Below are 27,900 nucleotides of genomic sequence, written 5' to 3' on the forward strand. Positions count from 1 at the left end.
GAATGAAAGATGAACTACACACTGGAAGAGAATATTTGTAACTTAGATATTTGACAGAAGACTCATATCCATTATGTAGTTAAAAATTAACCTCAACAATTAAAAAACTACAAAAATTGTCAAGTCTTATGAAGAGACATTTCATCAAAGATATACAGATGGCATTAAAACATATGTAAAGTTAATGCTCAACATTTTTAGAAAAAAAGCAAATTAAAACCAGAAGTAAATCACCACATACCTATTAGAGATCAGAAAGGCGAAAACGAAACAGAAGAAACCAAAAACCTGTCAACAGCAAATGCTGGTGAGCTTGGTGAACAATGGGCACTCTTCCCTGCTGGTAGGAATGTACAGTGTCACAAACACTTTCAAAACTACTTGACATTTTCCTAAAAACCTAAACGTACGCTTATGAGAAGACCGAGCCATTTCCCACCTAGAGGTTTACCCAAGAGAAAAGAAAGTATGTGTCCATACAACCATTTGGTTGTAACTATTCCTAACAGCTTCAGTTGCAATAGCCCAAACCTGGAAACAACCCACATGTCTATCAGTAGGTGAATATTAAAAAAAAAATCATCTTATAGCAAATACTCAACAGCAAACGAACTGCTGATATGTATAACAACATAGAAGAATCAAATAATGAGACAGAGTGAAAGAAGCCAGCAAAAAAAAAAAGGAACACTGTATGATTCCATTCACATAAAATCATGGAAAACGAAAACGGATGTAGGGTAGAAAGCAGCGAAGTGGCTCCCTGCCACGGGGAGGACCAGGGGTGTATGAAGGAGGGGCTCCAAAAGGGAACAGGGACACTTTGGGGTGACGGGCGTGTTCACTCTCTTGATTGTGCTGATGGTTTCATGGCTGTAAACACTGGTCAAAACTTTCTTACTTAAATTTGTGCAGTTTATTACATACCAATCATGACGCCATAAAGCTACTAATATTATATGGACACAGAAAAACAAGTTTCTTTTTAACAAATGATGAACAATGGTTACCTTGCTGATTCGGAAATGATGTTCAGAACAGTTGTTATTTACCCAGACCTGCACATAGTAAAATGACAGGTTTTTTTATGGCATTCATGCCTGTCTAGTCGGGACTCTAGTCTAACTACTCAGTATTTGCAGACAGACGCTTCATCAATACAACATGTGCATCAAATCCAATTTTACTTGTCACCACATACACCTGAAAAATGCCTATGACACATTCAGCCAGAGTAGGAACCACATGTTGTCGCTTATTTCTACACGTGTATACATTACACACTTTTAGAATCTTATTTCTCTCAGAATCGGTCTCTTTGGCTGCCATGCATTTTCACGTTGGTACAGCCCTTTGAACACGAAGGAGTTACTGTCACCTTCCATGGGGTTTGGGGAAGGTTGTGAGTCCCAGGATGGCTTGGTGGAAGACTCAGCCAGAAGGCCAGCTTCTTACTCACTGTCTAACCCTCTGCAAATCTTCGAACACTGGAAACATGTCTTAGTTCATTCAGGCTGCTGTAACAAAATTCCACAGACTGGGTGGCATAGAATGAACAGCAATTTATTTCCCATAGTCTGGAGGCCAGAAGCCCAAGGTCAGGGAGCCAGCGTGATTGAGGGAGGGTCTACTCCTGGTTCTCAGACCTCTCCTTGTGTCCTCCCACGGCAGAAGGGGCAGGGGCACTCTCTGGCATCCCTTTTACAAAGGCACTAATCCCATGCGTGAGGGCTCCACCTTCAAGACCTCTCTGCTCAGTGGCCCCTATCCTCAAACCATGGCCTTGGGCACTAGGTTTTCAATGCATGGATTTTGGGGGGGACACATTCAGCCTTCAGCAGAACACATCCCAGCAAATGCCAAGCGAGGCGTTAGACAAGGTGACCTCAGATCTCACTGAGAACATTTAGGGATCCACAGCCTTGGTTTGGCTTTTGTCCCCTGACTCACAGTAAGTGTGCAGGGCACGCGCCTGAATCGCATTCATGGAAAGTGAAAAGCCTTGGTCTTCCAAATGCTGCATTTCAGTCTACGCTAGTTCCTCTGAAGAAAGGCTGATGATTTAGAGCTTTTAAAGAATGTTCCCAGTTTCTTTCCAAGACGATGACTAGTCACAAAGACTTAATGAAATGAAATACAAATATATATTTTTTAAAATATAAAGCAATATTGTAAAGAAAACAATGAAAGTTTTTGAGAAAATCCCACTGTTCTACGCTGCACTGCCTGCATCTCAGCAGGTTTCCTCTGAGCAGCCACGGTTCTCTCTACACCACTCTAATGAACCAGTTGTTTGTACATGAGTCTCCCCAGCCTGTGAGCTTCTGGAGGGTAAAGCCTGGGGTTGATGCAACTTCCGTCCCCACTGGGTGATTGGCGCCATGGCTGCTCTAAGGGGGAGCGGATTGAGCTGACTATCTCAGGAGCTTTCTTGTGGGTGCATGACTTTCAGCAAGCAGCCAGCCTTTTAGGTGCAGCCAGCCTTTTAGGTGCTTTCAGGTGCAGAAAAGTAAGCCAGTAGGCCTCCGCTTTCTTACTAAGAAAAGACGTGTATGTGTGTAAGATTCTATACCTGTGTGCATATGTACGAAATGAAACTGGCTGTCCTCCTTGCACACTATTTTGGGCGTTCCTTTTTATAACACTGTTGAAAGCCCAAAAAGAATGAGAAAATTGGTGCTGTCACTGAATTCTTTATTACAGAGGCTGTGATTCATGCACACTCTATAAACTTACATCCAATGAGAAGTTCCATTTATTACTTCTCTCAGTATAACGCCTTTAAATTGTTAGTCCTTGAGGACGGACATCAAGGATTCAGACTTTTTTTTTTCCTTTTTTTCCTCCTGGCAAGTACCTTGTAATGAGAGGAGAACGTACTTTCAGTTGGATGTGAAAACCTATCATTGGGGAAAATGTTTCCTTCTCAAACCAATGATTGAAATAGGTGAGCCTGAGAGAGGGCATCCACACTTTAGTTCCATTCCTCCATTTTTTTAAATTAAAGTTTATTGGGGTGACAATTGTTCGTAAAGTTACATAGGTTTCAGGTGTACAATTCTGTAATACATCATCTATATATTGCACTGTGTGTTCACCACCCAGAGTCTATGGTGATGGAAAGAGAACATTCCTCATTTTTTTTGAGGGAAAAATGTTGAATGGCAATACACTTGCTTCCGAAGTATATAATAATTTGTACATATTTTAAGAGTTCTTATGAGGAATTTTGGAAGAACTAGAGTAAAAACCATAAACCAAACTGAGATTGTTCTGTTGGCAGGACAACTCATAGGGCATTACTTTTGAAGTAATACATGGGGGTAGTTGTCCTAGGTTCTTATAAGGACAAAAGTAGCAACAAATAGGTGTCTGTTTCTTAGTAGAAAATGATGCTGGTTCTGTGTGTGTCTATCTGCGTGAGTGTGTGTACATCCTGTGTACTCTTCTCTCGGTGCTGTAGGGGTGTGGGTGGGTCTTGGGAAGATGAGGAGATAGCGACTCCCTTAACTAGGTTCTGCAATCCAAGACTTCCTGGTGGTGGACTAGAGAGAGATTCTCTTGCTGGCTTTGAAGAAGTTAGCTGACACGCTGGGAGGGGGCCACGTGGCTCTGACCTAAGGACAACCCCTAGGAGCTCACGGTGACGTCTAGCCAAAAGCCAGGAAGAAAGCAGGGGCTGCAGTCCCCAAATTCCCAGGAACTAAATTCTGCAAAAACCAGTGATTTATATACAGACTTATATAAACACCATATATTTATTTGTTTGCATATATAAAGTGACTCTATTCTGTGACTCCGCTTTTCTCCAATACTGCAAGGATTCCATTTGTTAGGTGATTCAAATGAAGTAGAGTTCTCATAGCTCTGCCTCCCTTGCTTCTGAATCTGGTCTCCCAGTGGTAAGGCTTTTGCTTTCACAAGAAACTAATTATATGCCTGCTATGATATTCCTCCAATTCTTTCCAAGGAGAAAGTTTTGGTTAAATTTTTTTTTTTTTAAATGGAGGAATGGAAGTAAAGAGTGGACTCCCTCTCTCAGGCTCACCCATTTCAAGTAGTATTTTAATATTACTTGTTATTAATAATATATAGGGAATATTAATACCACATAGGAAATTCAAGGTGTTGACAAGGGTCCCACAGGTTAATTACCATAATTACCAAGTTGAGTTGTTAAAATTCATGTTTTATTAAAGCTCCCTGGCATCACGCAGGATTAATTTTTTTCAGTTCAGCTTTACAGAATAGTGACAAAATATACATGTGTTGACCATCAATTTGAATTTCAACTTCACCAATTCCATTAAAGCTGTAGATTGTAGTCCACTGTGTTTGAGTGAGGCATGTCGGGTAAAGGCCTTTTGCTTTAAGGGCATAGGCAGAATTTAAATGATGCTCTATTCATTCCCCAAAAGAGCTTTTCCTAATGTGTGTCTCTGTGGGAAGTCCATGGGTGCTACAGGTAAAAGCATCTTTGTCAGGAAAGACTGAGGAGCCCTGGGCTCAACGAAGTTAAACAGGTTTCTTCAAACCAAGCGTGATGTGAGCTGGTCTCGGAGCCCTAAGTCCTCAGACCTTCTTGAGGAACCAGAGCTGAGGAACTGAGCAGAATGCCCATTAGGAAACGCTTTTGGGTAGCGTGCTATCTGGAAGCAAGTTCCCGAAAGGTCAGAGCAATTTGGTAGTTGTCTAACTGATTCTACAATGGACTTCACTGATTCAAACTGAAAATGAGGGTGTATTCCTGTGGCACTGAGGTTGTGTGGGCGATTCTCCTCTTCTACCAAACCTGTTGAGGCCTTGAAGATTGAGGATGGAGTCTTACGTTCACAAAATCCTTGGCCCATTTGACTCCATGCTCTAGTGGGGAGCCATCTAAAATATACCTCCTTCAAAGCTGTTGGCGGCTGGCTTCCCAGTGAGTGGATGAAGCACAGAAAGCTGGCACTGCCTCAGTCTTTTTCCTCAAGTAATTTCTCCTGTGAATTTATCCATAAATCGGTCAACCAGTTCTTAATGTGAAAATCCCTGCTCACTTATAAGTTTGTGACCCTGTGTGATAACCAAGGGAGCCCATCAGGTCTGTCCAGGGGACCACTCCCTTCCATTCCTTAACTCAGTGCATCAGCTTTCTCATCTATAAAATGGGCACAGAGAGAAACACATCATCATGATTCGGGCATGTTAAACTGGATTATGCATTTACAGTGATTATCAGAGAGCTTGGGGACATTGTTGGTCTGCACAGAGGCCTGGAAACAAAGATGGGATACAGAACAATAAAATATTACGAGTTGTCCAAAGTTGGTCACTAGAAATCCTGAGAAATTATTCTCTCTCCAAGAAAATGCAGATGGCCATAATAACCCATAATTATTCAAGCAGGGTTATACACAGGGGAATGGATTTATATCTAAGTGGTAAAATAAGTTTAAATTTAACTTGCATCCAAAGTTTCCACAGTATATCATTTCATTCCCTCTGTAATATGATCAAGTGGAAAATTATCTTCTAAATTTGCTCTTATCTGAGTTTATATGAAGCTAACTTTTTATCAGTTCATAGTCCCTAAATAATTAGTTATTTCATGCCCTAAAAGATAGTAGTAAGAACATTTATTTATTTTAAATCCCTATATCATGAACGGTGTATTTGGAACATTCACTGCTAAGGTCATTGTCCTTCTGTCATTTCATTTCACTAGTTGGGGAATATTTGGAACTCTTGGGTGATATTTTTGGCTCTCTAAGATAGGATCCCATTATTTAATGGATCTAGGAAGTGAAAGACATGTATGTTTTATCAACATCTTTTCCCTGTAATTTAAATCACAAGGAACTGCATTTTAAAAATTATTTTGGCCATTTACTGTGGGAAATTAATTATGTTTCTCTTAAAAAATAATATTTAAACAACTTTCTTTTTATAATTAAAATTGTTTACTCAGATTCCTATAACCTCATGAATGTTTCCTGCCAGAAATTCTGGGTAATGACCTAAATATCTTCATTTAAACATTTGCATTTTTGAAATTAAAGTTAAAGTAATATTGCCCAAATGACATTTTCCAAAAACAATTACGAAAATAGAAATATCATGTTACCCATCCATCTATCCATCCATCCATCTGTTCGTGCGTCCATCCATCCATCCATCCACCCATCCATCCACTTATCCATTTATCTACCTTCCAGTTATCACTGTCGGGGCCTCTGTAACATGTACAAGACACTAAACTATGTATTCAGGGGATCTTAGATATTAATGATGAAAATAAACATGTGCCGTAAGCCCCACACCAACTACGTCTTATGGTCTTATGGGACTGAAGAGGCAAGAGGCACTTGATCTTAAATAACAGGAGAACACATTCATTAACACTGTGGTCAATCCCATAAGCCACTTCGCCTGGGATCCTGTGTCTGACCGACCAGTTTCATAGCAAGGTATGCCGTCCCCATCAATCACAGCACCAGAGGCGGGACACACAGCAACCAATTCTGGCTAAGTTATCCATGCCCTAATGGTACAATGGAATTGCTATGAGAAAAGGAAACAAAATCCCTAGTGCAACCTTAGCCACTATAAGGAAAGTTTAAAGTTTTGGTCACAGAAAATAAAAGACCCACTGGTTGAAATATAAGTCGTCAAAACAGTTGAATATTTACCCTCATTTATTTTCTTAATAAAGTTAAAAGTACTTGTGCCCCAATTCTATCACTGTTCCAGATGTATGCACAGGGCCTTTGCAGTAATCCTACTGAAAAGAGTAAGGTATGAAGGTGACCTGCTTAGGACATGTGGTCATAACTGATGGCCAAGGTTAATATCCAGGCCTAAAGCCTGGGTGAGGCTCCCCGTCTGCCATCATTATTCTATTGGCTTGCCTCCCAAAGCTGGGAGAACCATGAACCAGAAGCCCTCAAACCTCCCCAAAAAAGAGATGCCTTTCCAACCCGAGAAATAAAGGCTTTGTCCTTTCTTGGTAGAATCACCATCTCAATGCAGTAATATAAATATATAATGGCTTTCATATGATCCTTCCCAAACACGCTATCACGAAAGCGAACATTCTGTCTAAATGAAGTGAAAACATCATAACACAATAATTTGTCTATGACCGCTCCTGATGGGTTTATTTCTAAGATTTATAACCTCTCTCAGAACTTCATTTTAGGGCTCATGAATATCTTGGGGTTATAATTAACTTCACCTGTTACTGACAATACCATGGATGCATTAGAACTTTTCTTTTCCCACAGTGTAAACATATCTCTTGCATCTGCTTGGATTTTTTTTTCCTTTTAACCTAAGTTTGAGACTAAAACTCTGCTGCTTTCTATGCCCCCACTTTTCACGGTTCTCTCTCCACTGGCATCTATGTGGTGGCCTGGAATAGATGCTGAAGCCTATTAGAGCAACTCTTGAAGAGACTAATCAGACATCAGGAAGCCATCAACATCTTTGTCACACGGTGACAGAAAAGCCCCGTCACTCACATGCTTCCTAAACCAGCATTAACATGGTTGTTTTCCCATAAAACTATGAGGTTTGCAGTGGAATTAAAACGTTCAAGATGTGGAAATCAAACTCATAAGTTAAGCTTAACCATTTCTAGACCTTAATATACTTAACATATGGTAATAATATAAGTTTGTTTATCTAGAAGTTGCCTATAAGATAACTGTCCAAATCAATGTTTAAAGACTGATCTGCATTATGAATGTTCATCTACTTAAATACAATTAGAAAATCATTCTGCTATAAGTTCCTAAAATAAAAAAAAAAGGCGATTAAATAATGAAGTGGGTAAACTTCTTTCGAATCCATATTTTTAGTCACAGATATGAGACATTATCTTGATGGATGCTGTATATCCATTCCTTAGGCTTTAGCCACACAAATGTTCTTTCCCCCTATTTTTACAATATAAACACATTTTTATACATAAAAATATAAAAACATGATGGAGGTCTCTTATTTGGGAATTCACATATTAAGATGGTCTAAACCAACAAACGCAGCTACAAATCTCATGTTCTAGAACGTTGCTTCTTTAATAAGGTAGGGGTGTTTCTCTTTCAAACCATTTTTCAGGCCTCTAGAAATGCCTTAGTTGAAATATTTAGAATTGTGTACTGTGCGTGACTTTACAATTCATTTTTCTCTTCTAGGAAACATTGCAAAACGTAAGCAAGAGTATTGACTGCTTTCTGCTTCCATTTCTATTCATTTAGGCAAAAGATTCCATAAGGTGGTTGAGTAAAAATGCTTCCACAATATGACTAAATTATCTCTAAATTGCTTTATTTTCTTAGCAATATTAATATAGAGAATAAAAAAGTGATATGTGAGGGTGACTGTAGACATCTACGTTTTCTCTTACAATGTGACAGAAAATAAACGTAGTTTTCTTCTGTTAGTCAGTATTACAAGCTTCTCTGGCTTCTAGACCATGAGATGTTCTAATTCACATTCCGACAGAACATGGCAGTCAGGTCAGGGGAGTGAGAGTGAGGTTTGTTCAAACAGGGTTCGCAGGGGCAGGCAGAATGACACCAGCAGCTGGAAGCCTAAGCATATATTATATATGACACATAATTATATATGGAGCGTATGCAATTCTACAAAAATTATAACTGGACTCGTACTCAAGGAGGCTCAAGGGTGAGAGATTTGGAAAGGTGGGTCATGGTGCCCATTTAGGAAAACACCGGACTAATTTGTGTTTCTAACCACATTTCTGTGGCTCAGGTTACTCGCAGAGTGAAACTAAAAGTACTCAGCTTTCCAGGTACTCAGAAAACCAGATCAATGGCTTTGTCTCAACCCTGTCCACCCATGGCCTGTGCCCACCCATGGACTGTACCTAGCCACGCATCACTGTCTAGAAAACTCAAAAACATATGCTGTGACTTCAGGCCTCTAGGGCTTTGCTTCTGCTGCCTTTCTGTATCATAATACCTGTGCTCTGCTCCTAAATTTACCTGGAACTACTACTCCTTCCTTCATGCTACCATTGTACCCTGGAAAGTAACAGAGGGAGGATGGAGTTCCACAATGACCTGTCTGCACAGGGGTCTCCCTGATGGACTGTGAGATTTGTGAAGGTAGTGGCTGCCTACTTGTCATTTTTTCTAATTCTAGCCTGGCACTGGACACTTGCTAGTTATCACACACCAGGCCCTCTGCCAGCATCAGATCGCATGGCATGTCCTCAGTCAGACATGGATCTGATGGGGTCCATGCATCAGAAAACAAGCCACAGCCTTTGTGTGATTTTTTAACACTTTTCCTCAATGGTGTTCAAAATGTTTATAAATACCAAACAATCGTTCAATCAGTAAACAAACAATGTACAAGCAGATAAAGATCAGGTGGTTATGGTCCAAGAGGGGCAGGGGCCCATCTAGCTGAGCAGCCGCCCCAGTGCCACCAGCAGGGGTTTAGCATGGCGCCATTTGCCCTACATCTAATGACCAGTCATTAACTAAGAGTCTCTGACCTTTGAGACACCGTTAAGAGAGCTGGCAGAAATCCTCGGGATAAGTTATTCCCACCCGTGATCTCACAACTCATTTCCTTTTTTTGTTGTATCAAATTGGCTGTAACCTCCAGCACAGCATGGGACATCAGTGGTGCTGGGAGGACGCAGTGGCTTTTTCTTAATTTTAATGCAAAAGCTTCTAACCTTTCAACAGTTTAAGCACAGTGACAGTTGCTGTGAGGCTTTATTAGCATCCTTCATAAGGTTAAAGATGCTTCCATCCATTCATTTGTTGACTTTGTTAAACTAATGAATGAGATTTGAGTTTCTACCAAACATTTATTCTGCATCTATTGAAATGACAACAACATTCTTTCTCTTAATTTTAGTACTAAAATGTATTTACAAGATTCTCCCCCTTGCGCATCACAAATGTCCTATCATTCATACGAACATATGAATAGAAGTGAAATGAAAATAGTTGAGCACAATTTACACCTGTATGTAAAGCCTGAAGACTTTATGTCTCACAGGCTGCACAGTATGTGTACTACACAAAAGATTCTGGCAGCCAGGGTGTGTGAGGGCTGCAATTCAGCTTGCAGCTTCTCCTAAACCACAAGATTTGGCACAGGACTGCCTGTACTTGGAGGAGGGGGCACCATTGTTTGCATAAGAACACGCTGGCTGCCTGCCAAGGACGCAGCCTGGGGTGCTGTGCCCCTCAGAAGGGGAAACCTGTTCAAATGCACACAAAGGCACCGTAGGGGTTAGCGGATATCCTGGAGCTCATCCATTTTCAGTCCTCATAGTCAATGCCATTCACTAAGCAACTCAAGCACTGGACATAGTAGCTTGGGAGAACTTGCTACACAAGTCCCTGCTTTAACACACATGTCACTGTCCATCTACTGCTCAGGACCCCTGCTGTCCTCTCCGGGAGCCAGCACTAACTAGTTCTTATTTCCTATTCCCGTCCCCTGTGCAAAGAGGTGGCACCCAGCTGTTTCAGTGAGGGAGAGAGATACAAATAAAACTTAAAAGGTTGAACCACTGACCCTTCTCTGCATGTGTTCTCACAAATATGATGCTGACTGTTTGGGGACTTTTGAGAGAATGTTTGATCTCTGCAGCTGGTCCAAATTTGTAACAATTCTCCCCTGACTTGAATGCTGCCAGTGTATTTCACGTAGTTCACTGAGCAGCTCCTTTGTGCCAGCCACTGAGAAGGTGCTGAGGATGCAGCGTGAGCCACACAGGCTGGACACCTGCCCCTGGGATTCTGGAATCCCATGGTGCTCTCCGCAAAGTGTCCACAAGTCGCTGGAGCACCTCCCCTGTCTAGTGGAAAAGCGTCCCCAGATTTCTCTAACTCCAGGCTCACCAGTGATTTCATTGAAACCCGCCAGTCAGGAGGACACAGTTTGCCATTGAAAACCATGCCAAGCACATTATCTGTCATCGCTGAAGTATAAATAAAACATCAGCAAAGAGCTAGGACCATAAAATTTTCTTTTGTGATACTAGACCTGTTATAAATATTTATCTGGAGTAACCATTTTTAATTTGAGTACTTGTGCTGGAAGTTAGTTCAGATTGCTTTTCAAATGAGGCAAAACCCTGCAAGTTTATAGTAAACTCATGGCACCTACTCAGAGCCCCCCCCCACCCCCCATGTAAACATCAGCATAAATGCAACAGAAAGGAAGTTGCAAATCCTGCTAAGGAACAAGAGGCAGTGTCTACTGGGAAAAACTTGTAACTTCCACTAACTACATTTTTTTTTTTTTTGCAAAGATTCAGGTAAGAGGTAGAGAAGTTAAATGCCAGAACTTAAAAGTGACCAATCTGTAGCAGGATGAAATAGGGTTTCCTGTGGCCAGACTCCTCTCATTATGCCATGACTCGTGAGACACATCTAAGAATAATTTGATCTTTGAGCGCCAAGGATGACAAACCAGTGAGAGAGCTTGAGAGGCCCTGAGAAGGTCACACAACACACATGCACCCAAGAAGAAACTTGCCAAAGCCCTTCATGGGGAATTACATTTCCCTAATAGCCTCAGGAATTATGGTTTACAAGATGAAATATCAATCCCAATATTCCGAATGTTTCCATCTCCAGGGGAATGAATGACCTTGGTGTCAATGACACTCCCAGTGCATGGGGAAACAACAGGAGCACTGGAGGTCCACAGCCAAATCCCTATCCTGCAGAGTACACAAGGAGGGTTCCTCAGTGTACCTAGGGGGTCACCCTCACAGCCCTTGGAGCTGGAGGCAAGCCACCCCACATGCACTCCCAGGGAAGCACCAAGCCTCAGCCAGTTCCAGTGCCGGCCAATTTTTGTGTAAGCAAACTGCTGGGAACACACTTTATATCCAAATTCCCATGACCACAGGTCTTCCTGGGTCTCAGTAACCCCATAAACTGCCAAATGACTTCTGCTAAAATTAGGACTTGGGGCTTTTCCAGTGAAACCCATCCCATGTGCAGGGGGCTTAAAGTCACAAGCTGACTTCTTCCATCCTCTGGACACCTGAAGCGTGCGTATGGCTCTTTCCACCTGGAGTTGATGCCATTTGGTCCTTCATATTCTTCCTCCTCTTAGGCTGAGAGCATCCTGAGGTCCAGGACAGCAACGTCATCAGAGTCACATTCCACCCAGCACACACTGCAAGCTGGGGAGTGCACTGTACTTGTTGAAGACTTGTTTGTTGAGGGAACCGAGCGGGACTAGACTCGGGTTAGTGTACAGGAAGGGCACCAAACGGGATAAGACAACATTTGATTAACATGGAGAGTCATAGTCTGCAAAGGGTCATGGCCCTTGGGATTCTTGTTTACAGAAGGGAGCTCAAATGTTGGAATCTGTGCCACTTTAAAATATTAAATTCAGATTTTCTTTTCTAATTAAGTGCTCTGCCTTAGTTATATATACTCAAATCTTGCTATGAGACCTGATAAGGTCTTTGAAGGTCATGGCCAAGTATAATCTAATATCAAAAGAAATTTTAATGAACTTCATACATTATTACTACAGGCAGACTGGGTTTCAGTGCTAAATTGGATTCATTTGCAGCAGACTTGCAAAACCAATTAGAAAGAATTTGAAATAATTTAAGAATATGAACAATGTTCAGACACAAATATCATGGGAAGAAAAATTAAATGTGAAATAAAGGCAGTTTCATTGCAGTGTGAAGAATCTCTGTGAAAGACTAACCACAAAGCATGTTCCATTATAAGAGACTGTAAGAAAGAATCAAAGACTAGACAAGAAAAATATAACCATGAGCCTAATCCCTTCATTTGAAAAGATGTTGACGACTTTCCCCAAAACGTCATCATCTTTAAAAAGATTGATACATATATTTAATAATTAGGCTCATTTATTTACTATCCTACACTGTTATGTGTTGAGGATACAGTCGTGAATAAAATAGATGTTATCCCTGACTTTAAAATCTTAAAATATCTTCTTTTTTTTAGTAAGTTCTTTTTTTTTATAAGTTTAAAAACAAATTAATTCAGCTCATAGTAGTGTGATGGAACTTTCCTCTTTGAAATAAGACTAAACCCAAGTTTATATAACATATGTTTGGGCAAGACTGACCTTAAATTTAAGGTTTGGGAGTACCCACTAATGTTGACGTAATGAATGTGGGAAAGCAGCACGCTTTAGAATAAGGACCACGCACAACCACACACACGCAGATTTGCACGCGTAGCATCATGTACGTATTTACAATAGATAGCTTCATTTAGATAGTAAAAACATGATTTATTTTTCACTGAAGGGGAAAATAATGGAAAATATGATGTAGCTTATATGTTCTGAAATCATGGATGGAGCTGAACTGTGGAAATATTACCCCAAGAAAATTAGTGTATCTCCAATTATGCCACTGCAATAGCAAGTTAATGAGAGCTGAACAACCATGCACCCCACAGCCTGGTACTCAAGACCCTTTAGAAATGAAACAATTTACTTTCTAAATCTGTGCCTTGTCACATTTCTTTAACGTATTCCCAAGTCACACGCACGATGCTGCTTAGCACTCACAGAGTATACACCGTTTCCTTTGATCCACACGCTCCACTCATGTTCCTTTCACAGTGAAGTCCCACTCCCATCTCAACTTGGCCAAATCCTGGCCACACCTGGTGGGGCCCTTGACCCATCCAGCCAGATTCACTGTTTTTCTCCTAATTGCTCCATGGGCATTCCAACTTCTTCCTTATATTCTAGCCATTTGATTTACATGTTTTCTCCTAAGCTAGAAAGCCAGCTCCTTAAGCTTTGGAGTTTCATTGCATACACCTGTTTATCTCCCGTAGTGCCTAGTACAGTTTTCTACACACAGTAGCCCGTCAACATTTTCAGTTGGCTAGATACACAGAAGAAAATATCTGAAAATTCTACAAAGAATAGGATGACAGACGTGAATCAGTAACTGAAGTTACTAAGAATGTTCTCTTCCTCCATATGTGAAACTATTTGGAAATTAACATCATAGGCTATCACACCACGCATTAGAGAAATCAATTCTCAAAGACTCATGTAACAGGCACAGTTCCTTTCCTTCCGTTCACTGTTAGATGTCAGGGCCTTATCACTAAAAGCTATTCACAATTGCAAGAAGATATGAGAAAGAAATCAATTAAATTAGCTTCATAAGGAAAAGTGCCTGGAGAATATCAGAGGGCACCTCTCGAGGCTGAATTCCATCTGTTTGCCTGTCTATCTTCGTCTCCCTCTCTCTCTTTTGAAAGGCTATGGTTCACGTGCTTCTGGTTTCATATAAGGAGTCTGAGTCACCTTATAAAGCGGATTCCACAGCTTCCTCCTTTCAGCCACTGCCGATTCTTTCTCCCACACAGTGACACTAACGTTCATTGGAAGACTGCATTCCAATAGTCGCAAACTGGGCAATTTCATGGGACTAGGATAGACTGGAACAGATGTGGGAAATGGTTCGCATAACGAAAGAAGATGCCAAAGACGAGTGTGTGGGGTGTTCCTTTCTCACGCAGCATGGCTTATAAAATAATGCAAGAATGTGACAGGGTATGAGCCAATTCTATCTTCACATGTCTTTATTGCAACTATTGCTTTCAAACCGGAACCTCATGAGATTCTGCAAGTCAAACAGATCTTGGAAAAAACATGACGTGGAGTGAAATGAAGAGACGAGTGTTCTAAGAATGTCTGCTTTGTGACACATCGTCGGACGACCGAGCAAAATAATTAGGCTTTTATTTTCTCTGACAAACGTTGAAGTCTTCTAAATGTAACCTCGTGTTTCTGTTTAGAAATTAGAGTATCTAAATGTAGTGGTAGCTTCTTATATTCTCTCTGGTCTTCACATAGAAGGGGTCTGACCTAGTCTCTAATTCTTAGAAAATTCTAGGATTACTAAAGGGATAGCACTTGGGAAGAAAGAAACTGGCATCTGTGAAGAATAGTCAATGGTTTTAAATCATTTTTTCGTGCTCCAACATCTGCTGCTTCCTTCTTTACTTAACTCAAGTTGCTTTGAAAATTATTATGTATGTGAATTGTTTCAACAACAGAAGTGATACATGTTCGATAACGCCACCAGAGGCACTCAGATGAAATAATAAAATGTGAAATTCAAATCCTAAGCAAAACACCAATTACAAGACATCACTGATATAATTAAACACTTACATTACTTCTTCAAAAGGAAGAACTGTCTGTCATGAACCAAAACAAATGACAAGTATACTGTGATCGAAACTCACTGGGAAATCCTGTAGCTGCACTTGTGTACGCGTGAAATACTTCTCTAACACACTCCATCCTTGCTCAGTGGAAATTGGCATTAACGCACGTTGTGAACAGCAGCACCCACACATAAAAATTGGTAACGAAGAAACTGGTAAACAGACCATTTGGGGTCAAGCTTCACAAAGGTGGGTTCCTACCTAAGCTCTAAGCAGGGACTGTGATTCTCTTCTTCACCCTGCGGTCCCCAGAACCCATCATTGGCTAGAAGCTTAACATTTAGAAAATAATGATGGAAGGACCTGGGTAAAAAATCAAGACGCTCAGATTCTAGTGACATCAGTGTGACTTGAGGCAAACATCTTTTAAGACTGTAAGGTATGCAGATCTGGCAAACCTGAGTAAAGCAAAAGGAAGACACCACAAGAGGCAAAGCCAATTAAATAGATGACAAAGCCTTCCTCAGAGGGTGTCTCCCAAGGTTCTGTTTGTGTGTTTATTTACTTGATTTTAGAGAGGGTTTTAGGAACGAGTCGGCTGGGGCAATATGTTGGCATCTCTAGAGGTGGAACCTATGATGGGTCAGATCCCTGCTTCTCTCCACCTTTTCTATAAGGTGGTTGAGCAGCGTTAAGCCAGTGTGGACCCACAGGTCTCAGGCTGGGATGTCCAGGTGGGTAGAACGTTCTCACGCAGTCACGGCCCACATCATGAAAATGCCTCCTGGAAATACAACCCCAGCCTGTGCAGTGAGGTGCTGGACTGAAATATGATTTTTAAAAATTGGGTGAGGGGAAAAGATGGAAGTACACCAAAGATGCAAATCCACACAAGAGCCCAATCGTGACCCTGCAAACTGCACACTGGGACAGGAAGTCCCTATCTTCCCATGAGAAGAACAGCATCAGGGCACATCATTTAAAAGTCCATTTGGCTGAACAACTGAATCATGTTTTAAAACTCAGAGAGTGTTCTGTTTAATTGCAGTGGCAAGTGCGCAGTGTAACAACAAGCAGACAAGGTGACTACAGAAATTGACCAAAATAAGTGCCCAATTTAGCGGTGACAACAAATCGACTCACGACCCAAAGAGTGTTCTCTATGGTTAGATAATCCATGATTCACCCAAAAGTGTGAGCCGGGCTACAGTCAAAGATAGAAGAAGCATTTGGAAAAGACTATTCCCTGATTGTGTTTAGAGGAATGGCTGCTAAAGCTTCAAATTTAGAAAGTCGTGTTTAAGGACTCATCCTGTAGCAGTTAAAAATCTGTCATCATTTAAAACAGAGACCTGAGTTTCCTAGGGCTGAGTATGTGTTATGCCTTTAAAAACGTGGTTTGTTTTGTGGGTACTATGTATTCATGTAGACCTACAAAAGATTTTTAAACTCGTAGACTTTTAGTGAAAATTGTTATGACTGTGAATACTATTATTGTGTTTCCATTAGTACATTTTAGGTATTTTAGTGTCAGGTACAGGAAAATCTTTATTATGGAATTTACTGGTGAACTGTAAAGAAAAAAATATTTGTGTGTTTCTCACTTAAGTCACTTTTCCAGCAGAAAACATCCATTCATGAAAGCTCCCCTTTTCAATTAACTTTGCAATCACTGTATTTGAATTTTTATAGACAGAAACAAGTCTGATTTTTTGTAAAGCCAAGGAAATCTGTGCAGCAGACTCTTGCAACATTATAAATAAAACATTTTTTTGTGAAATACTCCAGGTCTCCCTACCAAGTGCCATTTCCAGAGATTGCAGATGATAATTTATATGTTCTAGGGGCAGACTTTTGATAGATTAATTCCTATAATCCATCATTTTTTCTTTTCTCTCCCTCTGCATCACGCATCATTCTTTTAAACTTGATTGCCAAACTTCCAGTGCTAAATTTCAGGAAACTTACACTTTTGTAGCCATCCGCTGTACCACTTGATCTTGTGTCCTGATATTAACTTTCTCTGAATACTAAAAGCCTCTTTTAACAAAATGTGACCATCTTTCATATCTGCAAGCTCTTTACTGAGAAATCTCATAACAAAAGAAAGCAAATTTTGCATCCTCATGCTTATAAAGTTCTAATATCAAGTTTCAGAGAGGGAAATCGATCATTTCCCTTGCAGAAGAATATTTGCAACTCTGAGTGTATGCATTTTGTGAGCACAGTGGAAGAGTTCATATGCTGACCTTCTCCATGAAGGTCAAGGAGGTCTGTTGAGCTTTCATGGTCATAGAACACGTGAATATTTTAGGTTATCTCCAATAGGTACAGCAATCAAGGAACAGTATGCCTTTTAATATTAGTTGTGAAGCGGCATTTGAGAGGCAGAGTCTACAAACAGGAAGGGAAGGAGAAAGTACACACCTCAAGGAGTAGCTCATGCAAGGAGCCCAGGCCAGAGGCCAACGTTGGTGACAGCTTTCCTGATGGTGCCAGGGGGAGCAAATAACCGTGGGGACGTGTGTCTTGGCCCAAAGTGAGATAATAACACTTTAACACATACTTTAGTGCAAACTGGCACTGTTCAATACCTGCAGTCTAGCATATGCTGGGCTTACATTGTACAAACGGAAGGAAAGCAAACAAAAGTCATCAAACACGGAGAGAACTTCCTCTCTGCCTGCTCACAGAGCCCGACCTCCATGGCAGGACCACAGATCTCGAGAAAACCGCTGTTCAGAAAGGAGGAAACACTAACTATGAAAACAAAGGAAACTAAGAACTATAAACTAGCAAGCAGCCAACGTCAAAAGTACTTGTTCAGGTTGAAAAGCTTTAGTCTTTCCCAGTTTACATTTCCTCCATATTTTATGCAGAAAGGAGGTGCCAGCTGAAGAGAAGTAAGTGCCATTGCAAGGAGGTTGTGAATCGCTTGAAGACATTTTAGCACTAAAAAAAAATAAAGGGAACACTAGAGATAACTTTATCAATTAAGCATGAAAGGAAATGAATCTTTCTAATAAGGTTTCTTGGCGTCCATCCAGCTTTATGAGTGTGGGAAATGAGCTCCTGCTGGGTGATCTCACAGTTCTTGACCCATTATTTTCTGAGGAAGCCAGAGCATCCTAGACCTTTTTCGGACCTTAGGATGACAAAGCCTCGATATGGGGCCTTGCTCATCTGGCTGCAGGGTTTTAGGTACATAACTAGTTTCTCTAGGCCGTGATTTTCTCATTCGGAAAATCAGGAATGCAGGAGATGACATTTCCAACGCATTTTGCAAACTCCAAAGAGGTACACAGAAATGAAGTATTTTGTAATACTGTCATTATTGTCACCTGTTTATGCTTCTGATTGCCAGTTTGCACTTGCTCCTAAATTTATCCATGGTGCCATAATTTGATACAAACAATTTTCAGTGTGTTCTATTAACTCTGACGAATCTTCACAGAATCCCTTTGACCATGTGGATTGACTTTGACGTCTTTCTTTTGGACCTTTCAGGGCTGGATGTGGTCCAGTTCTTTTGTAGGAAGTAGATATGCTTTCTGCTGATATTGTAAATGATAGCTTTCGATCAAGTGTTTTACACTATGTGTGATATTTCAGCAATAAATATAGTGCCGGCAATACTATGTACATTTCTGCTTTGGAATTCTCTTTGCTGTATCTGACACCTTCTTTAGCTCTATTCTTTTACACATCAGCTAAGCCTTTGAGGAAATCTTCAGTGACATTAATTTGAAAAGCAATTCTATTTATACAACATGACATTTTCTATCATTTTTTCCTTCAACGTGTTGTAATTTTCAGCCAAAACAGAATTAAGATTTGTGTTGTGAGTTTATCTTCAATTAATTTCCTTGCTCATAACAATCTCCTAATGGTACTCTCATGGTTGGCTGAAAGAATGTGATCACAATATTATGAAAACGAAGGGTGCTAATGAATGAGAGAGGCCAAAACAATGAAAAGCCAAAAAAGCTCCTCTTTCTTTTGAGAAACACTTTGTACTAAATAAGCATAAAGAAAAATAAAGACCCATCATTTATTACTCAACAGTTCACTAAAAAAATACGTGAATGGAGTCGTGTCACTAAATTCAATTCATACCCAGAGAACTAGTTCTCAAATGCTGACCTAGTCACCCACTAGCAACTGACTACAGGCCAAGTCCATTGTTCCTTCTCAAGTTGAGTTTCCCCATCTCCAAGTAGAAGTGTTAATGAAAGGTGCCCAGCAGGGACACAGGGAGAATAAACATAATACGTTTTCATTGCTCTTCATGCAGTGTATGGTATGCAGTAGGCACTAGATAAAAGTTAATTATTTTATTATGTAACATAGGATTTCAATCGAAACTGAAGCATGGTAACACACGATAACATGGCTAAATAAGTAAGGTATGTTTAGTTGTAATTTCATTTACTATTTAATTTGACAGTATGCAGTGTTAGGATTTGTGAGACTTGATCTAACAATTACCACTATGCTTACTAGACATTATCTAAAGAAGTTAAAATTGAAACATCAATAAGCGAAATACAATTAATATAAAATAATATTTATATTTAATACATTAATCTAAAATATTGATGTTTATATATATTAATTTAAAGTAATTTAAAATATAGTAACATATAAAGAATCAGTTGTTATTGCTATATAATTCAAGCATGGAACTTTGTTCCCCGGCTACTATGCATTGGTGCCGGTAATGACAGTGAAGATAATTGCTATGTTATGAACGCCTGTGTTAGGTTTGTCACTGGGCTGTGTTATACTACAAATATCATACTTTATATGTATTCTCCTAAACAGCCACGTATCAGTGCCTCATATTTAATTTCGGGGTGCAAACTGCAAATAGGGAATGGCACCTCAAGTGTCTTGGTGACGCAGAGGCAGTGCAGGGACGTGGGCCCCACCCGTCTCACCTGCCCTCCATGGTCTCCCCACCCGCTCCATGAGGCCACATGTGTGAAGGGACCATGCGAGATCTGGGCAGGAACGGCGAGGAACCGGAGGAACCCAGCTGCTCCTGGGGTTCTAGGTAAGCTTCCTTGGCTGTGGACAGGAAACACCTGCCCATGAAGTGTCCTGGCGTGTCATTCCACCTCACCAGAGGTCTCAGACACAAAGGAAGGGTGCATCCCACTAGTGATCCCTCAGCCAGCCAGCTGGACACATGTGCCACCAGGGTCCAGAGAAGGGACCCCAGGATCACAGAATCAGCAATTTCAGGGCACCAGCAGGCTTGACCCCACACTTCATGGAGGAAGACAGAGGCCCAGAGGACAGTGGGCGGGCCTCAGGGTCACACAATTAAGTGTCTGCACAAGACCAGGTCATCCTCTATGTCGGTTAATCAGCCCCCACACAACCCAAAGCTCCACAGCCCCCAAGCCTTCAACATCTGGAACTATTGTTTTTCTGTAACTTTGTTTTGGTAGTAAGAACATTTAGCATGAGATCTACCTCTGAAATCTTTAAGTCCAGAACTTGTGTACCTCGCTTAACTGACACTTAATTTCCCCATTTCCCTCTCCACCCAGCCTCTGGAAACCAGCATTCCACTCTTTGATTCTATGAATTTGACTATTTTGGATTCCTCTTAGAAGTGGAATCACGCAGCATTTGTCTTTTTGTGACTGGCTAATTTCACTTAGCACAGTATCCTTCAAGGTTCACCCATGTTGTCACATGATACAGAATTCCCTTCTTTTTAAAGGCTGAATAGTATGGATGCACCACATTTCCTTTATCCACTCATCTGTTGATGGTCATCAGGTCATTTCCACATCATGGCTACTGTGAATAGTGCTGCAATGAACATGAGAGTGGGGACAGCTCTTCTAGGTCCTAATTTCAACTCCTTTAGATGTGGAGAAACCACACCCCTTGTGCACTGTTGGTGGGAATGCAAACAGGTGCAGCCGCTATGGAAAACAGTATGGAGGTTCCTTAAAAAATGAAAAATGGAACTACCTTATGACCCAGCATGCTCACGTCTGCATATTTATCCAAAAGAACTGAAATCAGGATCCTGGAGAGATATTTGGAACTTTAAGAGCAGGGATTCATAGGGAAAAACCTAATAGTTCTCAATGAGGGTCCTTAACTGTCTAAACTGAACCACTCCCACTGAGATTTAAATAGAGACTTGGAAACATATTCAAAACCAGGATATATGAATTTCACAGGTGAAACATGGGAGATCTTTATGTGAAATATCCATTCCAAAATGGTGGAGCAAGAAAAGATTCTCACGTTTTCAATATACTGGTCATACTTGAACTTGAAATCAACTCTTTCTCGATAGTCTGCTGTAGTACTCAGGGAAAGTTCTTATACTTTCCACAAACATGTCCTTTACTACGTATATAACATTTCATTAGCATACTGTCGGTTTTAATAAGCGTGAGCTCAGAGAAGCAGCTGAAGCCCAGGGATAACAATTAAAGAAATGAGAGTAGCAAGGAGAACTCACAGTGAAGGGCTGGAAAGGTGAGACCGTCAGCTAGAACCTCAAGGACATCACCAAATTTGACACTTGACAGCAGTGGTAGGAGGGAGGGACTGTCACCCCTTCTTAGCGGAGGAGACTGAGATTTGGAGACATCCACTGACTGCTCATCCAGCCAGACACAGGCAAGATGTGTCTTGAACTTCTTGACTCCAAAATAAATAAATTACCTATACTTTACAACTACTATCTTGATAATACACCTCCACCAAAGCATACTTGTGGCCAAAGATTTATATCATAAACTGCAGCTGGAATATGAAGATCAACATATTCCTTTAAACAGCGATTATTTTTAATAAACTTCTTAGGAATTTAACTGGTAGGATACATATTCTAAGAAATCCAAAAGAACCAAGCCCCTCCTTCATCCCGCTTAGGTCATTCAAAGAGCATGGGTTGGCATTTCTGCAGTAAAAGAGACAGAAACGGGAATAAATGGAAAAGTCACGGGAGGAAAATAAAGGTGATCCTCCTACGATGAAAGAGTTAGACGGCTCCAATCTGCCACCATAACATCTTCTTGGAAGCACATGGTCAGGAGATTAATTTTGGTGGGAAAGAAAAAAAGAAAAATAACTAAAATACCTAAGAACTGACATTAGGTTCATCGGAGACTTGTATGACATTTTTCTGGATTTGAAAACTGACGTTATATTTGTTTTATAAACCATAATTCTGTGAATGTGGACATAAAGTAATACGTACATTAACATTTTAGGAAGACATTCGAGTTTCACATTTATAATCAGGTGTATTCCCCCACCGTATACGTGCTCCCATACACATACATTCCAGTGACTACATCGGAGATATGCTAAACTTTCCTTAATATGAACTTCTTTCTTTCATTAAACTGTTTTTAAATGTAATTATTGAAGTCACTTTGCAATGAAAAAATGAATGATAGGAAATGTTTTCCGGGTTTTTCATATTGTAAGGTTTTAGAAACTAAAATATAAGAACAACTTGGCCCATCCATCCCAGCGGACCAGACAAACCCTGTCTGATCCAGGCATGGAGATCTCATGTGCAGATGCCAACCCACCGCAAATAGGAAATGATATATTCAGCAAAAAATAAAGCTACCACATTTGAATTGTTTTCCTAGAACAAGTGAATGCGCACAGATTTACCCATACATTTTAAGAAATAATTTTAGATTTCAGCACCCGAAATATCAATAAATATATCATTGCAAATTGGACATTGATATTTTTCAGTGTTCAAATTTAGTTCAGGCTGACCTGGAAAGAAGTGCCTTTTTAATCACTAACAGCTTCTATTAAAGCTACTGCAATATCAGCCAGTGCAAAGGGGAAAAAATGTAATCGCAAACCCCAGTAACAGAGGTCTCCTTGGGTCATCTTGGGGAGTAACATCTGACAAACCATCTCATAGCCCTCTTCCTCTCTCCAAATTCCTCAAGGCTGTTGGGGGTATGTGGTTTTTACATCTCACAAAAACCAGCCTTACAGTAGCTCAAAAACATAGCTCAGTCTCATCAACCAGGGGACCAAAATGCTGCAAAGACCAACTGGAACAATCAGCGAGGAAGGATGCCAAGCTAGACCTTCTCATGCTGAACTTCTCCCCCAAACATGACCCCGTCTCTGCACACACTCTGCGGTGCCAGCACCAGGGGAAGGTGAAGGAGGTGCCAGCCCAGGAGGCTTTCGGGCTCAGTGTTCCTGACTGATGGTGCAGGAAGAGTAACGACCAGCCTTTGGGAAGGAGCTTGCACTAGAGGAATGTTATTTGGGGCTTTAAAGTGATAAAGAAAAGATGAGCTGCTAAGATGGAAGAAAAACAAAACTCTGAGTTATCTTTCATTCCCTCTCAATTGGCACCAGTGGGCCTGATAGTGACCCCATAAAGTTTCTCACTACTCAGTGTTTCAGGTTCATCTGCGTTCTATACGTTAGTGTAGGCTCAGTATGGAGACCTTATCCCATTTCCCCAAATCAAATACTGTGACCAGAATTTTAAGCAGGCTGAAGTTTTTGTCATGATTTGAAATGTCATGACAGCTCAGAAATGGGACCTGAAGAACTCTGGGGCAGCTTACCCCATAGGTGAATATTTAATTCAAGAAGCTTCCAGGATACTCTGAATTTCCAGTATTTTCTCCAAACATTGTCATTAACCAGAGAAACGTATGTGATTCACAGCATTTAGTGTTTGCTAGGTACCTAGTGAGTGCCAAGCACCTAGTGTGTGCAGAGTACCTGGTGTGTGCAGAGCACCTGGTGTTTGCTGAGCACCTGGTGAGTGCCAAGCACCTGGTGTGTGCAGAGCACCTGGTGTGTGCAGAGCACCTGGTGTTTGCTGAGCACCTGGTGAGTGCCAAGCACCTGGTGTGTGCAGAGCACCTGGTGTGTGCAGAACACTTAGTATGTACCAGACACTCAGTGTTTGCAGTGCATCTTGTGTATTCAGGGCATCTGGGTAGGAGAACATCCAGCGTGTGTTGGCTCTGCTCTTCCAGCTGCAGGCCGCGGGCTGTACTCACCATATTGCAGCCCGCGCAGTCGGGCCCATTCTCGCAGGTCCTGCGGCGAGCTTGAATGCCGCCCCCGCACTGGGCCGTGCACCGTTCCCAAGGACCCCAGCCTGTCCAGAACATGTGCGGGGGGCACAGCAGGTGCTCATTGCAGTATCTGTAATGGGGAAAGCAAGAGGACAGGGGCTGGCTTAGTGCAACGAGCGGCCGCAGACCCTCCACGCTCCGTCCCTGCACCGGATGTCGTACACATGGCATGCTCTGCGTGGACCGGCGTTTTGCAGTTGAAGTGGTTGCACAGTGAAGGAGGCAGAGGTGGCGCTGGCCATGCCGCGTGTGCACAGACAATGGGATGCACGGGACAATGAGGGTAGTGCTAAACTCACAATGCAGGATGGATCTTCCTGTGCAGCCAATTTAAGGAGAAACAAACAAAACAAAACCCTTCAAATAGACACCCCAAAATGAGAACACATAGAAAATACCTAGGTAGGGCATTTATCTGCTAAACATAAACATTGAAAGATAAAGTAGGTTATGAATACAACGTCAGCAAAAGTGTATCTGGATTTCATTTCTCACCCATTAATCAAATAAGGCTCACAATCCTATTAATATAATAAGCTAAAAAAAAGTTAATGTCTGAATTTAGCATAAAGCCTCATGCAATAACCTGCTGAGGTTAGCGCACGTTTATATTTATCTGCAGACTCCCAGCATGATGCCCAACAACCTTAACTTAAAAGACCACCAGTTAGCTAAACAGAGTTGAATTACCATTTACAAACATTAGTCCTATTTTTCAGCAATTGAATATACTTCTAAATATACATTCGTACTGGCAATGTTTAGCCAAATATGTAAGCCCTTCTTTAGCTGTAGATGAATCAAGACTCCCCCAGTCTTTAATACTGCAAATGAAATTAAGTGAGGGGAACAAATAAACAAACAAACAAAAATAAGAAAGAGCCTGGCGTTTTATGGGTTAGAGCTCATAGGGAGGAAGACGCTACTCTGAACTTGGCCTAATTTAGTGAGACACATCTGACAACGTAAGGACTATCGAAACCCAGCCCGCCATCTACTAAGCACACATGGAGCTGCTAGAGAACACTGCAATGCAAGATGTCCCTGTCTCGCCACCCCAGGCCATCCGCCTTCAAAAGCAGAAGGCAGGAGGGCCCCTGCAGGAAGCTGCATCAGTCACCCTAATGTCATCACTACTAACAAACACTTAATCCTGCAGGGCACATGCGAAGGATGCTACAAAGAGTGCTTCCTGTCACAGGTGCTTACAACCTGAGGTGGCACAAGCCCAGGATGTACAGCGGAGAGAGCACGATCTTTAATGAGCAGAAAACAGGGGCACATGGCAGCCGCTTTCCAGAAACCAGGAAAAGGAATTTGGGGAACATAGTTCCCTGAAAGCAAATGCTGGTAAGGTTCAGTGGTTTTTTTCCATCAAACCAGGAAAAATCCATGGAAAAGTGAAGCCTTCAGGAACAGCGATGAAAAGTAAAAAGCCAGGCCAAGCTGAAGGGGGTCAATAGAATGAGGCAGATGGAGCATTGGCTGACGTTCTGGAAAAAACTGGAAGGTAGAGATGGGAAGAATGAAGTAAGACAGGGGACTGAGGAAAAGAGAACAGAAAAAGGTGACGGGAAGTGGAATGATCTATCTTTGTTGATAGGGTGGAAGACCTTGAACTTTATTTACAAGAAATCAAGGAAATCCCACAGAGCTCCAGAGACAAAATAGCATTGTCCGAGTCAGAGGGTGGACACTGGTCTCCAGGGGTTGGTGGCTCATCTCACTGGAGGACCCGAGCCTGTGAGATTTAAGGAGCTCTCCATGCTTGAGTGTGGAGATAGGTGAGGCCACCAGCAGGAAAAGCTGATGGGGCAAATATTGGCCAGGAGAATCTGGATTGCAGCAATCCAAGGGAGAGATTCCAAGCTAGATAAACATGATGATGGTGGAGGAGAAGAGGAAGATATATTTATGGGGTTTGGCATCGTGGGAGTAAGATATGGCAATTGTGTGAATGTTTAGAAAAACAAACAAGCAAATAAACAAAGTCCAAAGTCAGCCTCTCTATTGAAACTGGGAAGCACCCTTACTTCCGGAGGCAGGGTTGAAATGTCCTGGCATGAGAAAGCCTCTAGAAAGTCAAGAACCAACCAGTCAGATCGTTTCATTTCTCTAAATGTTCACATAAAGTAGCCCATGGAACTGAATAGCTATCCCTCTTCTTCATCTTTTCCATTTTTGAAGCAAAAAGAAACATGAAGTTTCCTTCTTAAGAAGTCGTATACAATCTCCCAGGGCCCTGAGTCTCAGAGCTCAGGGCTAAGGCCATTCGTCTGTGTAGGAGGGTAAAGGAAAGACTTTCTAAGTAAGAGAGTATGACCTCTAGATAAAAGAGCCAAAACAAAATTGTGGATACAATTGATTAAAGGAATGTGACTTTAGGAAACGTGCACATGTGTAGAGTTACAATAAATAAAACATCGCGACTGCTCGCTGACTACTAACAGGTGTGTTGGTGCGTGGACTGTTCCAAGAGGAAACTGCCATTTGTTTGGAGAACACATTTGGAAGGAGTAAGTCAAGAAAGCTCAGAACATCAGAAGTCGCAGCATTTAATTCAAAATCTCCACATGCAGACAGGTGAGGCCACCAGCAGAAAGAGCTGATGGGGCAAATACCGGCCAGGAGAACCTGGATTGCAGCAATCCAAGGGAGAACTATTCCAAGCTAGACAAGCTTGACTGCGGTAGAAGGCGAGGAAGGGATACGCATGGGGTTTGGTAGCTTCTTTCACTGGGCAGAAGGAGGAGAAGACGGCCTCCTGTTTAAAAGCTGACCCACTGACATTTAAAAGGCATGGACCTCCTGGAGGCCTTGGCCCTAATTTTCGCTTTTGAAAACACAAACAAACAAACAATAAAGGAGTAGGGAGAGCAAAGGAAATACAAGACCCTTGACTTTTAATGAGAAGCAGAGTCACCACAGTAACCGAGCTACCATTTCCCCACAGCAAAATAAATCATGGTGCACACAACTTTCTCCCATTTGCCTGCTTCACACCAGCTCTGAAAACGCCCCACGTTATGGCAGCTAAAAATCTATTGCAGAAGCTGAAGACGACATGCAGCCCCGAGCTTTCATCAGTTTCATAGGTGGCTGCCCTTAAGATTGCCCACCACCTGCCTTCCCTTTCTTTCTCTGTCTCCATCTACAGTGGTCCTGGGGGAAAAGCCTCACCAGGATATGTGCATGTCACCCTTTGCAAGGGAGGTCAGGCGGGAACCAGAAGTTGCTGGGCTAGCCCTGTCCCTTTACGTCTGGATTTTCACTCACAAATCCAATGGGAGAGAGTGTGCTCAGAGGCAGAGCTCTTGCAAGCCCCTAACTGATTCTCTGCAATTTCAGGGAAGTGGGGTCCCTTTGTCCCCCTTATTCTCCCACTCCTCTGACAAGTGATCCTAAGAGAAGCACTCTTGTGGAACTAGTCTTTCATGGTCACAAATACAAATGGAAGCTGGAAGTAAGTTACTGTGGTGACTCTGCTTCTGAAAGGATTTGTATTAATTTGTGGGTAAGATTCCTGCACAATAGGCCAGCTGTTGGATCTCCTCGCTCCAGTCCTCTATGTGCAGCTGGTTTTGACCAAATAACACGCT

The 27,900-nt window shown here is 41.6% G+C and overlaps 1 protein-coding gene across 4 annotated transcripts in view; it reads right to left on the reverse strand.

Annotated features, from left to right (window-relative positions):
* Nucleotides 1-27,900, reverse strand: part of SEMA5A (semaphorin 5A) — a 421,628-nt gene that overhangs the window by 24,920 nt on the left and 368,808 nt on the right. For 2 of the 4 annotated variants that reach the window (XM_074329090.2, XM_074329092.2), the window contains 2 exons: nt 24,601-24,618; nt 24,224-24,371 (listed from right to left, as the gene is read on the reverse strand). In XM_074329090.2, the coding sequence (XP_074185191.1) occupies nt 24,224-24,371; nt 24,601-24,618 (166 nt within the window). The remainder of the gene's footprint in view (nt 1-24,223; nt 24,372-24,600; nt 24,619-27,900) is intronic. The other 2 variants (XM_074329094.2, XM_074329093.2) reach the window with 1 other exon arrangement.

This window comes from Rhinolophus sinicus, chromosome 3 (assembly GCF_057876585.1).
Source record: "Rhinolophus sinicus isolate RSI-liver-muscle chromosome 3, RSI-T2T, whole genome shotgun sequence".
Lineage (NCBI taxonomy): Eukaryota > Metazoa > Chordata > Mammalia > Chiroptera > Rhinolophidae > Rhinolophus > Rhinolophus sinicus.